The sequence below is a fragment of the Macaca nemestrina genome, chromosome 2 (assembly GCF_043159975.1).
Source record: "Macaca nemestrina isolate mMacNem1 chromosome 2, mMacNem.hap1, whole genome shotgun sequence".
NCBI lineage: Eukaryota > Metazoa > Chordata > Mammalia > Primates > Cercopithecidae > Macaca > Macaca nemestrina.
In genome coordinates this window covers 150,601,279-150,617,861 of record NC_092126.1, presented here as the reverse complement: position 1 = coordinate 150,617,861, position 16,583 = coordinate 150,601,279, and the positions used below count along the sequence as shown (strand labels likewise).

General features: G+C 46.4%; 1 protein-coding gene across 5 annotated transcripts in view; it reads left to right on the top strand.

The window, feature by feature from the left end:
• Positions 1-16,583, top strand: part of LOC105477710 (TAM41 mitochondrial translocator assembly and maintenance homolog) — a 123,602-nt gene that overhangs the window by 74,207 nt on the left and 32,812 nt on the right. For 2 of the 5 annotated variants that reach the window (XM_011734372.2, XM_071092226.1), the window contains exons 8-9: positions 4,744-4,779; positions 5,763-15,634. The exons of 2 other annotated variants lie outside the window; for them this stretch is intronic. In XM_011734372.2, coding sequence (XP_011732674.2) covers positions 4,744-4,779; positions 5,763-5,971 — 245 coding nt within the window. In that variant the 3' untranslated portion in view covers positions 5,972-15,634. One more of the 5 variants, XM_011734376.3, reaches the window with a different exon arrangement.

Sequence of the window (16,583 nt, the reverse complement as noted above, 5' to 3'; positions counted from 1 at the left end):
CCACATTTTCTTGATCTGTTCATCTGTCAATAGACGCTTAGGCTGTTTCCATATCTTGGCTATTGTGAATAATGCTACGCAAACGGTTATCTTTAGGATCAAATGGGACGATAGAGATGGTCACACCTAGCTCACATTAGCTCAGTAAATAGTTATTAGATCTGAATCTGAGTTAAGTTACTTCCACCAGCGCAGTGGCATGACTTTATTTAAACTCAGCACACACATCTCTCTAGATCTATAACCATGTGCACACAAGTGTTGGAGACATGACTGCAGAATGGCTACCTTGGTCCTGGCCACCTTGGTGAAACTGTAACACTGTCCTGAAAGACATAGTTGAAGGGTAAGTTGTTCACATGGGTTTCGGAAATCACCAGGGTGGTGGCGGGGAATGTGACAGGAAGAGGGGGACTAGGACCCCAAAGCCTGGCAAACGTGGGGGCTGGCCAGTGGTCATTCAGTGACAGTGATAAGGACGGTATTCTGGCTTATGGCTGGAACCTTGCTATGGTCTGAATTTTGTGTGTCCCCCAACCAAAAAAAAAATTCCTGTGTTGAAATACTTTCATGACAAAAATAATGCATCTTAATATTAAAAAAGGCCAGGCGTGGTGACTCATGCCTGTAATCCCAGCACTTTGGGAGGCCGAGACGGGTGGATCACGAGATCAGGAGTTCAAGACAAGCCTAGCTAAGATGGTGAAACCCCATCTCTACTAAAAATACAAAAATTAGCCGGATACGGTGGCAAGCGCCTGTAATCCCAGCTACTTGGGAGGCTGAGGGCAGGCGAATTGCTTGAACCCCGGGGGGGCGGAGATTGCAGTAAGCCGAGATCATGAGCAAGACTCCATCTCAAAAAAAAAATAAAAAATAAAAAATGCTTTCAAGGTGATGGTATTAGGAGATGAGGATTTGGGAGTTTATTAGGTCATGAGGGCAGATTAGGACCCTATCAACAAGACCCAGGGAGATCCTTTCTTCCTTCTTCTGTGTGAGGTTGCAATGAGAGGTGACCATCTATGAACCAGAAAGCCCTCACTAGACACTGAATCTGCCAATGCGTTGATCTCAGACTTCCCAGCCTCCAGACTGAGAAATACATTTCTGTTGTTTATAAGCCACCCAGTCTATGGCATTTTGTTATAGCAACCCAAACAGACCAAGACAAACCTCCCAGGGAGAGCAGTAGGGCCCAGGGCAGTCTTGGGAGCCAGGGGATTGCAGGCAGTGGCTGGGGCCTGTGACATGTGGCTGTTTTACGGAAAGTGCTCCCTCTTCTGCCCATCTTGGGCTAGCCTGGCCATCTAGGTAACAGTCCCTCTGGCACTCAGTCACTGCTCTTGTTGGCAGGGTGGAGAGCCTGCCTGTCAGCTTGGTTTGATGGAGAACTTTCCAGGTGCCCATAGAAAGGGGCAGAGCACCTTTCTGATTCCCAAGGAAGCAAAGAAAGCAACTTTCGTTCTAAGGTGTTGAGAGAGCTCTCCATGGCTCTGTTTTGTCCAGGAAGTTTTCCTATGCACAAAGTGTGCGTTCATAGAGTCGGAGAACAAGAGTGCTCAAACCTGTTTTAGGTGGCAGAACACCTGGAAATTATAGCTTCCTTTGCATAAGATGATGAAACACTGACTTTTCTTTTTTGTTTGTTTGGTTTGGTTTTTTTGAGACGGAGTCTTGCTCTGTCTCCCAGGCTGGAGTGCAGTCGCATGATCTTGGCTCACTGCAGCCTCTGCTTCCCGGGTTCAAGCGATTCTCCTGCCTCAGGCTCCCAAGTAACTGGGATTACACACCCTGCTAATTTTTGTATTTTTAGTAAAGATGAGGTTTCGCCATGTTGGCCAGGCTGTTCTCCAACTCCTGACCTCAGGTGATCCACCCACCTCAGCTTCCCAAAGTGCTGGGATTACAGGCATGAGCCACCGCACCTGGCCAACACTGACTTTTTTTTTGAAATGGAGTTTCGGTCTTGTTGCCCAGGCTGGAGTGCAATGGCATGATGGCTCACCGCAACCTCCGCCTCTTGGGTTTAAGCGATTCTCCTGCCTCAGACTCCCCAGTGGCTGGGACTACAGGCATGCACCACCACGCCCAGCTAATTTTGTGTTTTTTTAGTAGAGATAGGATTTCTCCATGTTGCTCAGGCTGATCTCGAACTCCTGACCTCAGGTGATCCACCCGCCTTGGCCTCCCAAAGTACTGGGATTACAGGCGTGAGCTACCACACCTGGCCCCCATCACTGACTTTTCTATTTCTCATTGTATGAACCACAGTTTAGCTCAGAACACATTGATGGATTTAACATCTAGGTTGGGCAAGAAACGTTCTGCTTAATTAAATGTGCATACTGTTATAAATTAATCAAATCACAGCTATAAGCCTACTGGCTCATGGAGAAAACAAGCTGTTAAGCTACTCAGGGTCAAGTTTCCAAGTGTCTCCATTACTGCTTGTTTGCCAACAGGTCTGGATGTTTTGCTAGTACGTGATGGTAGTCATCAAAGAAAATGTTGGTGTGGGGCTGGGCACGGTGGCTCACGCCTGTAATCCTAGCACTTTAGGAAGCCAAGGCAGGAGGACTGTTTGAGACCAGGAGTTCAAGACCAACCTGCCAAAATATCGAGACCCCACTTCTATTTTTAAAATTTTATAAAAAATTAAAAATAAAATGTTGGGAGAAAAATAGTTCAGGAAGTGCTAGTGATTAACTGGCTTTTTTTTTTTTTTTTTTTTTCTCTAAAGCAAATCAAAAACAAACCATACTTGGGGGCTTTGGAATCAGAAAGACCTGGGTTTGGCCAGGGGCGGTGGCTCACACCTGTAATCCAAGCACTTTAGGAGGCTGAGGCAGGTAGATCACTTGAGGTTAGGAGTTTGAGACCAGCCTGGCCTATATGGTGAAACCCCTACTCTACTGAAAATATAAAAATTAGCTGGATGTGGTGGTGTGTGCCTGTAATCCCGGCTACTCGGGAGGATGAGGCAGGAGATTCACTTGTACCCAGGAGGCGGAGGTTGCAGTGAGCTGAGATGGCACCACTGCACTCCAACCTGGGCAACAGAGCTAGACTCCATCTCAAAAAAAAAAAAAAAGAGAGAGAAAGAAAGACCTGAGTTTGAATCAGGAGTATGAGCTGTGTGATAGTAGGCAAGTTACTTAATCTCTCGGAACCTGCCTCCTGGTCTTTAACATGGAGACGATAAAGACCCTACTTGGCAGAATGGTTCTCAAGATTAGCATCAGTGTATGTAAAGCCTCTGGCACAGGGCCTCGCCCTGAATAGGAGACTTAAGAAAGGACAGGACAACTCTGTGAAAAACATTATGGAGATTTCTCAAAGAACTAAAAATAGAACTACCTACCATTAGACTCCAATCCCATTACTGGGTCTCTACCCAAAGGGAAAGACATCTGCACCCATGTTTATGACAGCACTGTTCACAATAGCACAGATACAGTGTCCATCAACCAAGGATTGAATAAAGAAAATGTGATACACACACACCATGGATCTACTCAGCCATAAAAAAAGAATGAAATCACGTCTTTTGCAGCAACATGGAACTGGAGGCCATTATCCTAAGTGAAATAACCCAGAAACAGCCAGATACTGCTTGTTCTCACTTGTGACAGCTAAAAAATGGGTACATGTGAACATACAGAGTAGAAAAACACACCTGTAATCTCAGAGCTTTGGGAGGCCGAGGTGGGCGGATCATGAGGTCAGGAGATCGAGACCATCCTGGCTAACACGGTGAAACCCCATCTTTACTAAAAATACAAAACATTAGCCGGGCATGGTGGCGGGCGCCTGTAGTACCAGCTAGTCGGGAGGCTGAGGCAGGAGAATGGAGTGAACCCAGGAGGCGGAGCTTGCAGTGAACTGAGATCGTGCCACTGCACTCCAGCCTGTGTGACAGAGCGAGACTCCATCTCAAAAAAAAAAGAAAAGAGAAAAGAAAAAGAAAAACAGACACTGGAGACTAAAAAGTGGGAGGGGAGGGGGTTGGAGAATCACCTATTGGGTACAATGTTCACTATTTGGGTGATGATGGGTACACTAAAAGCCCAGACTTCACCACTATGCATATACACATGTAAGAAAAATGCACTTGTACCCCCTAAATATATAAACTTTTTTAAAATTAAAAATAAATAAACAGGCCAGGCGCGGTGGCTCAAGCCTGTAATCCCAGCACTTTGGGAGGCTGAGGCGGGTCGATCACCTGAGGTCAGGAGTTTGATACCAGGCCTGGCAAACATGGTGAAACCCCGTCTCTACTAAAAATACAAAATTAGCTGGGCGTGGTGGCGGCCTGTAATCCCAGCTACTTGGGAGGCTGAGACAGGAGAATTGCTTGAACCTGGAAGGTGGAGGTTGCAGTGAGCGGAGATCGCGCCACTGCACTCCAGCCTGGGCGACAGAGCGAAACATCGTCTCAAAAATAAACAAATCGCACCACTGCACTCCAGCCTAGGCGACAAAGAGCAAAACTCCATCTCAAAAATAAATAAATAATCCGTCTCAAAAATAAATAAACAAACAAATGAGGCAACAGACTCTGAAAAGAGCCCAAAGTCATCCAGCAGGTTTGCCGTGGGCCAGGCATAGAATCCCAAATTCCAGCAGCCTCCTCACTGTGCTGTGCTGTTCTCTTCTGCAAACCCACGGCCTTTCTAAACACCCAGCCTGTCCCTGGAGGCCACAGGTTATTGCATGTGTTCTCTTCTCTTTTGATAGCCAGCCAAGAAGAGGGAACGCAGGGTGACTCACCAGGTAAGCCAGTCCCCCGTCCCTAGTGACTCTTCCTGTTCAAGGAAGCATCTTTTGTGTTTCATGTTCTTTTTATTCCTCCCACTGTGGCTGTGCTCTGCTCAGATAATTCATAATGGGGGTACTTGTTGCTGTCTGAGGCCGCAGCCTGAGATGCTGACATTGAGACCACCTAAAGCAGGGAGGGACCTGGGTCCTTAGCCTAGAGAGAGCTGCAGGGGAGAAGGGTGGACCAGCTGCCTGCCTCAGGGCTGCAGAGAGCAGGTCTGGGCAGAGAGGAGGGAACTGGGAGTGAAGGGGGTACATGTAGCCACTTGTCTGCAAGTCTGGCCTGGCCCTCCAGCCCTCTTGGGAGGGACACCTGGGACTAGGGGGAGGCAGGAGCTACACAAAAGAGGACCTTAGAGATGGTGCATAGTTTTCACTATCTTGAAGACTCTTTGTTATTTAACACATGCCTCCCCTACCCCCATGCTTGAAGGATGTTGGTAGGCTGTCACTGGTACTTCTTTCTGTTCCTGCTCTACGCGTGCTCTGTTCACGCCCAGCACACCTTCCTGGTATGTGGCTCAGCTGGTCTCAGCTGCCAGCCAATCGTTCCTGACCTTCCTATTATGTCACCAGCAGCCAATCAGAGCTTCGGATCAGCACGCGCTCAGCAGTGTTACTACCCGGAGTTGACAGAATCGTAGCCGAGAGCAAAGAGCATTTTAAATGGCTTTCTGAAAGCCAAAAATGCTTGCGAGTCGACCTCATTACTACTTTGGGAGAAATCCCAGTTGAGAACCAGTGATCAAACCTGCCCCCTTTATTTTGCCCAGCGAGGGGAGGGGGCTTGGCCAGAGAGGTGCAGGAGTTGTTAGAGAGGCTGGACCAGACGCCCGGTCAGCTGCCCTCCAGGGTAGCAGTAGTGCGAGTTTTTATGGCGCCACTCCTGTACTCCTGAACTTTCTCTGTGTCTCCACCCCACGCTGACTGATAAGCAGGCCACGCATGGATGCCAATTCTGCAGCAGAGATGGAGAAAGAGTCTGTGCGGCCCCAGAGAGGCCAGAAGAGGCACCTGCTTCTCGCTTTCCAGCTCCTGGAGTGCGGGACAAACCACACGTCTCCCCTGTGGATTCTATGAGATTGAACCAATTCTTCTTTACGTCAATTACATGGAATCAAGTTTTCTTATGTCGCAGACCAAATGAGGCTTTTCCAAGACTTTCTACCTTGTTTTCTAGGCTTCTCCTTGCCTGGGCGTGTGAGTTCCTTGGCAGGATTGTCACAGATGGCTACTGTGGCCGTGAGTGATGCTCTTTGCCTAACTAGGTGTTCTGCCTACTTTGTAGGAAATGCGAGCTGGGCCGTGAGGAGTGTAGTCACACATTCCAGCACAGCCGAGGTAGAGGACCTGACTCCTCTTGAGGCTGAAAGCTACCCTCTGCCTCGGTTGCCCTTCCCTCACCCCATTCTGATTTACTTCATTCATGAGAGAACTTCTGCCTAGTCAGTGGTCTCCTTGCCTTCACTCCCACCTTCATCTAATATAGGAGTCAGTAAATGATGGTCCTCAGGACAGATCCATACCCCCTGGCTTTGTACATACATGTGTATTAGAACACAGCCGGGTTCTTTCATTTAAGTATTGTCTCATGGCTGCTTTCACACTACAGCAGCAGAGTTGAGAAGTTGTGACAGAGACTGTATGGTCCACAAGGCCACAGTTATTTACCCTTTGGCCTGCTGACCCCGTAATCCATCCACCTGGCTGCCTCCGAGTGATCTCTTAAACCTCAGATCGAACCACACCACTCTTCTGCTTACAAAAAAAAAAAAAAAAAAAAAAAAAAAACTCTTGGGAGGCCAAAGCAGACGGATCACTTGAGGTTAGGAGTTCAAGACAAGTCTGGCCAACATGGTGAAACCTCATCTCTACTAAAAATAGAAAAATTAGCTGTGCGTGGTGGCACACACCTGTAATCCCAGCTACTCAGGAGGCTGATGCAGGAGAATCACTTGAACCCGGCAGGTAGAGGTTGCAGTGAGCCAAGATCATGCCACAGCACTCCAGCCTGGGCACAGAGTGAGACTGTCTGTAGATGGATGCTCCTTAGTGAGGCTCTTCATGACCTGGTCAACTTCCTTCCACTCCTCCCCTCCACCCTCTGTCTCTGCTCACCCTCGGCTCTCACATCCTCAGCTGTGCCCTTGACCAGGCCATGCCTGATGGCTAGAATCTCCTTCTCCTTTCACCATCTGTCAAATGTCTAAATATCTCTTAAGACCAAATTCAAATGTCACCTTCTCCTGCGCCCCTCCTAGATGCCTAGCTGAATTACCTGCTCCCTCCTCTGTGCTCCTAAGCTTTGTGGCTAGATAACCATCTGTGACTGCAATGACATGTTTAGGTGTTTCTCTCTGCCATTAGACAGTGAGCTACTAGGAATCAGGAACCTTGTCTCATTGCCTTTTCTGCCCTGCCAGGAATGGAGCTGAACCATTTGGATAAGTCAGAAGCAGACTTTTATAAAAGTGCCAAGAACTTGACTATCTTGTCGATGCCATTTCTGGTAATCGACTAACTGGTTTCTCCTTCTTCTCTAAATTTCCTGGTGTCTGGAATAGCATAAGTACTTGGAAAATGAATGAGTATGTAATTGTATAAAACATATATTTTTCTTCTATTCTAACATAAAATTGTGGGAAATACCTTGTCATATTCACTTTATCATCAAGTACATTCAAGACTTTAAAAAGAATTTGGCTGGGTGCAGTGGCTCACGCCTATAATCCAAACACTTTGGGAAGCTAAGGCAGGAGGATTACTTGAACCCAGGAGTTCGAGACCAGCCTGGGCAATATAGGGAGACCCCATCTCTACAAATAAATATTAAAATTAGCTTAGTATGCTGGCACATGCATGTAGTCCCAGCTACTCAGGAGACAGAGGTAAGAGGATTGCTTGAGCCCTGGAGGCAGAGGTTGCAGTGACCTGAGGTTGTGCCACTGCACTCCAGCCAGGCTATAGAATGAAACCCCATCTCAAAAAAAAAAAAAAAAAAAAAAAAGTTTTCTACCTCCATCCAGAGAAGATATGCAAATGGCCAATAAGCACATAAAAAGGTGCTCAACATCATTAGCCATCAGGGCAGTGCAGATAAAAGCAACAGTAAGACGCCGCTTCACACCTATGGGGGTGTGAAAATTGATTTGCATCCATTTTGGTCTATAATCAAAATCTATAATCAAAAGGACAGATGGCCAGGCACAGTGGCTCATGTCGCTCACGTCTGCAATCCCAGCACTTTGGGAGACTGAGGCGGGCGGATCACGAGGTCAGGAGTTCGAGATCAGCCTGACCAACATGGTGAAACCCCATCTCTACTAAAAATTCAAAAATTAGCCAGGTGTGGTGGCAGACGCCTGTAATCCCAGGAACTCAGGTGGCTGAGGCAGGAGAATCACTTGAAACCAGGAGGTGGAGGTTGCAGTGAGCTGAGATTGCACCACTGGACTCCAGCCTGGGCGACAGAGCAAGACTGTGTCTCAAAAAAAAAAACAAAACAAAACAGATAACGTGTTGACAAGGATGGGGAGTAAGTGGAACCCTTGTACATTGTTGGTGGGGATGTAACATAATAAAGCTACTACACCTTTAACTGGGTAAAGGTGACATGGGATCACTCTCTATCATTTATTACAACTCCATGTGAACCTACAATGGTCTCAGAATAAAAAACTTAATTTAAAGACATACTCTAGGCCAGACGCAGTGGCTCGCACCTGTAATCCCACACTTTAGGAAGTCGAGGCAGAGAGTTCCCTTCAGGCCAGGAGTTTGAGACCAGCCTGGGCAAAAAGTGAGACCCTCATCTCTCCAAAAATTTTTAAAAATTCGCCAGATGTGGTAATGCACACACCTGGTCCCAGCTACAAGGAGGCTGAGGCAGGAGAATTGCTTGAGCCCAGGAGGTCGGGCTGCAGTGAGCCATTTGTACCACGGTACTCCAGCCTAAGTGACAGAGTGAAACTCTGTCTCAAAAAATAAAAATGAAAACATCTGACCCAAAGAAAATAATAAAATGAAATAAATAAATAAAAATAAAAACGTACTCCACCTCTTTTCTGTACTTCTCCTTCTGAAATAAGAATTTCCCAGCTGGGTACGGTGGCTCACACCTGTATTCCCAGCACTTTGGGAGACCAAGATGGGCTGATTGATTGAGTCCAGAAGTTCAAGACAAGCCTGGGCAACATAGCAAGAACTCTGTCTCTACAAAAAAAGTAGAAAAAATTCACCGAGCATGGTGCACGCCTGTAGCCCCAGCTACCTGGGAGTGTGAGGTGGGAGGACCACCTGAGCCTGAGAGGTTGAGGCTGTAGTGAGCCATGGTCCTCACTCTGCACTCCAGCCTGGGTGACAGAGTGAGATCCTGTCTCAAAACAAACCAACAACAAAAGAAGAATTTCCCAGGAGTAGCGTGTCTGTATTCTGTAAATGATGTTGCTATTTGGTGGCATTGTTTTATTTGTCAGGAATCCTAGGCCTACCCTGTGGACTCTGTGAGTCTCTCAAGAGCTGACCAAAGTTTTGGATGGAGCAAAAATCTTTATTGACTCCAGGCCGGGTGCGGTGGCTCACGCCTGTAATCCCAGCACTTTAAAGGCTGAGGTGGGTGGATCACATGAGGCCAGGAGTTCGAGACCAGCCTGGCTAACATGGCGAAACCCAATCTCTACTAAAAATAGAAAAATTAGCCGGGTGTCGTGATGCACATCTGTAATCCCAGCTACTTGGGAGACTGAGGCGGGAGAATCACTTGAACCCGGAAGGCAGAGCTTGCAGTGCGCTGAGATCACACCACTGCACTCCAGCCTGGGTGACAAAATAAGACTCCATCTCAAAAAAAAAAAAAACCAAAAAAAAAATTTACTCCAGAAGGTGAAAAGATAACCATAATAACATCGTTAACAAATGTTTAAATGTCTCTAAAATATGGTCTTAAATAGCTGCAACTCAGTTCTCACATGTCTGTATGTGTGTGTTACACATATAGACTGCATGTTTAATATGGGGTATCCTGAGGGTTCGAAACTGGAAATGACCTGGTGTTGAATCCTGCCTTTACCACTTGTAGCTCTGTGGCTTTGGAGAAGTTTTCTTAACTTATTTGAGTTTCAATTTCATTATATATTGAAAGAACGTTGTAGTATTTGCTCCATAGTGGTGTTGTGGCAATTAAAATTACATGAATTCCTGATTCATGGGAAAGCTCAATAAGTACCTGCCCCATAGTAAGGGCTCAGCTAGAGGTGGCTATTGTGATGATGAAATACCGAGGATGGCGGTGACGGGTATTTGTGGTTGACTGTCAGGGTGGTGGTAGTAAGAGCCCGGAACCCAGTGAGTCCCTGGGTCCACTTGATCGTGGGTTTGTACTTAACCAGAGCCAGAGAAAAGACTTATATTGTCAGTTCTTTGGGAGGAAAAACAGGAGGAAGAGAACAAAGGCTTGGTTTCATTGGAGGCGCAACTGAATATTATTTTAAATGAAAGCTACAAAAACAGTGTGGAAAAACCACAGGAAGATGAGGCCAACTAAGGTTTGCATCGTGAGGTCAGCTGGTGGTTGACTGAGTCACAAAGCATTTTATACAAATCGTGATCTGACAATGACTATTTTCCTGGCTAAAACTCAGGAAAACTGAGTTTCAAAAGCAATTGTAAAAATATGTGTGACTTGTGGTATTTTATATATGAAAAGGTTTGTATATAACTTACATCAAATTTGGTTATACATTTACCTAGCTGTCTTTATTGAAAAAGAGTAGGATTACGTGACATCGCGACCTTGCTGGTTAACCTGAGCCTTCAGGTTGTGTGGCCTTCGGGATACGGGTCTGGGAGCTCCGCAAACATGTGTCAGGGTCTGGCTCTTCACAAGGCACTGGGAATGCAAAGCAGTCCCTGTTCCGAGTCACACACAGCATTGCACTTATAAAATTTAACAGAATGGGGCTGGGCGCCGTGGCTCGCACCTGTAATCCCAGCACTTTGGGAGGCCGCAGCAGGAGGATCACTTGAGCCCAGGACTTCAAGACCAGCCTAGGCAACACAGTGAGACCCTGTCTCTACAAAAAATTAGCCGGGCATGGTGGCGTGCACCTGTAGTCCAAGCTACTCCGGAGGCTGAGGTGGGAGGATCACTTGAGCCTGGGAGATTGAGCCTTCCGTGAACTGAGGTCATGCCACTTCACCCCAGCCTGGGCAACAGAGTTAGACCCCGTCTCAACAACAACAACAAAAGTAACAAAACAAAACGAAAGACAGAGAGACATGTAATAAATAAAAGTCAGTGACCTGCGAATGCTTTATATATTATTCAAAGATAATATCGAAACAAAAATAACTATGAAGGTCATCTTCATGTATCTGGCACTTGAAAATTAGTGTATAACAGTGATGTATTAGGCAACAGAAAGCTTAGAAATGGAAAGAAAGATCTGGGTTTGGGTACAGGCTCTGCCCTTTATCCATTGTGTGACTTTCACCAGGTCACTTAACCTCTCTGCTTCTGTTTCATCATGGGTTAAAAAATGAACGATAACACCCAGGTAATTGGTTTGGTATAAAATTGAGATGAATTGAGTGTTATTGAAATATAAAGTAATATTATGGGAAATAACTGTGAATTTTCTTAGTTGGAGGCTGCTTATAGATAACCCAAGATCACAGAATTGCATTATGTCAAGATGTGTTTGTTTTTCACATTTTAGGCCAAAATTAAAGAGAGAAGTAAAATTCCAGATCACACTCCTTCAGACCACTGCATGAGCTTCATTTATCAATTTTCCCATCTTTTTTCTTTCAAAAGCTTTAAGGGACTGGGTGTGGTGGCTCACACCTGTAATCTCAGCACTTTGGGAGGCCAGGGTGGGAGTATCACCTGAGCCCAGAAGTTTGAGACCAGCCTGGGCAAAATAGTAAGATCTCGTCTCTACAGATAAATTTTTAAAAATCAACTTGGCATGGTGGCACATGCCTGTAGTACCAGCCACACAGTAGCCTGAGGCAAGAGGATAATTGAGCCCAAGGGGTCAAGGCTGCAGTGAGCCATGATGAGACCACTGCACTCCAGCATGGGTGACAGGTAGACCCTGTCTCAAAAAAAAAGGTAGAGGATGGCTTTAGGATTTCCAGTTGGCAAAAGAGAAATCTGTGTCTACACTGGGAGGGCAAATGATTATCAAAATCAAGTTCTTTTATTTATTTTTTTTTTTTTGAGACGGAGCTTCGCTCTTGTTGCCCCTGCTGGAGTGCAGTGGTGCGATCTCGGCTCACTGCAACCTCCGCCTTCCAGGTTCAAGTGATTCTCCTGCATCCCCAGGCATGTGCCACTGCCCAGCTAGTTTTTTGTATTTTTAGTAGAGGCGGTTTTTCACCATGTTGGCCAGGCTGGTCTCGAACTCCTGACCTCAGGTGATCCACCTGCCTCGGCCTCCCAAAGTGCTGGGGTTTCAGGAGTGACCCACCGTGCCCAGCCTCAAAATCAGTTTCTTAAAAGGTTGTACAGAAAGGGTCAGACCCGTGAGAGAGAGAGTTCTTTGGTCATGATGTTTGTTGTGGGCACAGGAAGGCCAGCATAGGGAGAGTCAGGAGTTCCCTTACTTTGCACGTCTAAATAGAGGGATACTGTGCTAGATTTAGGGGGAAAAAAAGGACGAGAGAGTTATGGTAAATCTAGAAGACAGTAATGGGAGTCTAAGTTGAAGTTACTCCACAAATAATAACTGAGCACATATTTTATGCCAGAGCTTGTGCAAGGCAATAGGGATGGGAAAATGTAAATGGTTGTATTCATCCATTGGTGTTCTAGGTAAGAGGACTTGGTGTCAGTAGACTGAGGTTCAAATCCTGGCTCTGCCACCTGACCCATGGCTCTGGGGAACTGGTGGTGTCAGCAATGTAGACAGTTATAATTTCATGTAATACGTGTACTAGCAAAGGTCTGTGCAGGCCGTGTGGGAAGCTCAGGGCAAGATAGTTTCTTAAGATTATGCTTCGAGGGTTTCCCTTTTCCAAATATATGAAATGACAGATAAATGATACAAAGAGACAGAAAAAAAAAAAAAACCCACCATACTGAAACATGTAATACATATCTCCATGGAGTAATAACAAAGATACATGAGTGACAAATGGGCCTGCAAGGCTCTGGGTGGAGAAGCAGGAATTGGGTTTTTACGCAGTGACAGGCATGGCAAGGGCACCAAGCAAAGTGCAAGAACAACTCAGACCTCCTGCTTCAAACTGGGACCTGGGGAAGGGTCTCTTTTTCCTTTTCTTTCTTTTTTTTTTTTTCTTGACACAGAGTCTCGCTTTGTCGCCCAGGCTGGAGTGTGATGGCGTGATCTCGGCTCACTGCAGCCTCCACCTTCCGGATTCAAGTGATTCTCCTGCCTCAGCCTTCTGAACAGCTGGGATTACAGGTGCCCGCCACCACACCTGGCTAATTTTTGTATTTTTAGTAGAGATGGGGTTTCACTGTGTTGGTCAGGATGGTCTTGAACTCCTGACCTCGGGTGATCCACCCGCTTTGGCCTCCCAAAGTGCTGGGATTACAGGTGTGAGCCACTGCACCAGGAAAGGGAAGGGTCTCTTTATTCAAATACGCACATGCACATGCACAGATACCTTGCATCTGTGAAAGGAAGCTAAGAAATCTGCAGCTGGCAGCTATTTGGACCTATGGCTTATAAACATGTTTCTCGGGAGACAGAGAAACCAAGACTTGGGCCAGTCTTTGCAGTGACTTGGGGCGTGGAACTGCATTTCCCCTCTATGAGTGGAGAGCCCAGGCACCAACAGAAACTCAGTTCTGGATTAGGAGCTAGAGGGGCTGGATGGAGGCAGCTAGAAACTGCTAGATAGGAAAGAGGGAGTGCAGCAGAGAGACTGCGGTGATCAAGAGGGGAAAAGTGCCCTCAAGAAGACTGAGCAAACCAAAATCCCAAAGTCTATTAGGAAAATCAATGATAATAAGATACAGAATGAAACAAAATCAACAATCAAGAAGAGATGAATTCATTCCAGGTAAAATGAAAATGAAACAACAACCTGAATTTAAGATGACTTGGTCGAGTGCGGTGGCTCACATCTGTAATCCCAGCACTTTGGGAGGCCAAGGCAGGTGGATCACTTGAGGCCAGGAGTTCGAGACCAGCCTGGCTAACATGGTGAAACCCCATGCCTACTAAAAATACAAAAATTAGCCAGGTTTGGTGGCGGGCCCTTGTAGTCCCAGCTACTCAGGAGGCTGAGGCACGAGAATTGCTTTAGCCCAGGAGGTGGCGGTTACAGTGAGCCAAGACTGCACCACCGCACTCCAGGCTGGGCAACAGAGCAAGGGCCTATCTCAAAAAAACAAAACAAAACAAAAAAACTGTATTTACGGTCCTCTAAGGGATAGAAGAAGGAATAGCATCATCATCCATTTCTTTTATAAAAGGTCAAAATATTAGAAAATTTAAATGAGAAGAAATGAGAAAAGCAAATGCTGAAAATGAAAAATAAAATTATTCACAACTAAGTGTTCATGAAGATGTGAAAATGAAGCAACTGATTCGGCTTGAAGAGAGCTCAAGAGGAAATGTTGAATTAGCGCTTTAAGGATTCTAGGAGGCCTCCAGGGAGAGCGCACCTTGGCAAGTCCTGGAAGATTAGCCTAACTGGCCTTGGGGTCAGTGGCAGCAGCGGCGGTGGATTGGCCTCCAGGCTTTGGGAAGCGGAGGCCATCACTTGCATCATAGGGAAGAAAACAAGTTTGACAGGTCAGCTCATGTGTTTCCTTAAAGGAAAAAAGCTTCCTGAGAGGGCAGCTACTTGTAGAGGTGTTCTGGAAATATTATGATCAGGTCTGTCCGCTTTGTGTGGCTTTCTACTCAGGAAGGTTTTCTTTCTCTTTTTTTGTTTTGAGATAGAGTTTCATTCTTGTCCCCCAGGCTGGAGTGCAGTGGCGTGATCTCAGCTCACTGCAACCTCTGCCTCCTGGGTTCAAGCGATTCTCCTGCCTCAGCCTCCCAAATAGCTGGGACTACAGGCACGTGCCACCACGTGATTTTCATATTTTTAGTAGAGACGGAGTTTCACCACGTTGGCCAGGCTAGTCTCGAACTCCTGATCTCAAGTGATCCACCCACCTCAGCGTCCCAAAGTGCTAGAATTCCAGGCGTGAGCCACCGTGCCCAGCCAGGAATGTTTTCTTAAACCTGATTTATAGAATTTGGTTTTCATCTAGATGCTAAAACCTGGAAGGTGGAGGAACTGGGGTGGGGTGGGAGGAATTCATATGTACTGAGCACTTGCTTTCTGTATGCATTCCCATTCATCCACACATGGGCTGTGGAAGCCACGTGTCTTTATTCCAGTGTTACACCTGAGGACATCAGGGTCCTAAAAGGTCGACGGAGTTCTCTCAGGAGGTGCTGGGGTAGGAGTTTGAGCCCATGTCTGCCTGGCCCAATGCCCTTTCCACTGTACCACTTCCAAGCAGAGTTGGCGTCTCGTTTACAGGGCCTTGTGCAGTGCCTGGCACATGAGAGATGCTTACTATTAAGCATCTAGGTGTTTCCTAAAAGAATGGATGTGCCATTGATCACCCGCTAAGCTCCTAGATGGCGATCACTCCTTTCATGTGAGCAGTACGGAGTAGGGCTGAGTAGTGCTGAGCACATGCAGGTGGGTCTCTGACAGATTTTTTTAATGAAAAAGATGAAAAATAATTGACTTTTTAGCATTATATTCTTTAATCTCCCCAGATCCCATTAATTATTGCTCTTAAATAATTATATTTAGCATTATATTCTTTAATCTCCCCAGATCCCATTAATTATTTAAGAGCAATAATTAATGGGATCTGGGGAGATTAAAGAATATAATGCTCTTTCTTTAAGAGCAATGATTAATGGGATTTGGAGGAGATTAAAGAATATAATGGTAAATTATATTTCTCAGGCGGGGCGAGGTGGCTCACACCTGTAATCTCAGCACTTTGGGAGGCTGAGGCGGGTGGATCACCTGAGATCAGGAGTTCAAGACCAGCCTGGCCAACATGGTGAAACCCCATCTCTACTAAGAATACAAAAATTAGATGGGCGTGGTGGTACATGACTGTAATCCCAGTTATTTGGGAGACTGAGGCAGGAGAATCACTTGAACCTGGGAGGCGGGGGTTGCAGTGAACTGAGATCAGGCCACTGCACCCCAGCCTGGGCAACACAGCAAGATTCCATCTCAAAAACAAAAACAAAATTAAAAACTAAAAATACACACATCCAGCCGAGATGAAGTGGCTCATGCCTGTAACCGCAGCATTTTGGGAGGCCGAGGTGGGCGGATCACCCGAGGTCAGGAATTTGAGACAGCCTGACCAACATGGTGAAACCCCGTCTCTACTAAAAATACAAAAATTAACTGGGCGTGTTGGCATGTGCCTGTCATCCCAGCTACTCAGGAGGCTGAGGCAGGAGAATCACTTGAACCTGGGAGACGGAGGTTGCAGTGAGCCGAGATCGTGCCACTGCACTCCAGCCTGGGCGACAGAGCGAGACTCCGTCTCAAACAAACAAACAAAAGCACCCCACAGATCTGATCATGTTGCTCCCAACTTAAAATTCTGGAATGTCTCCATTGCCCTTCAAAAACAAAATGTCCCAGAACCCTTAACAGCTCACCTCGGCCTCCAGCAATGTGTCCTAGCAGCTCCCGCTCACCTTGAGATGCGGGCTCTCTAACCTCCAGACAACTGGGATCATCTCCAT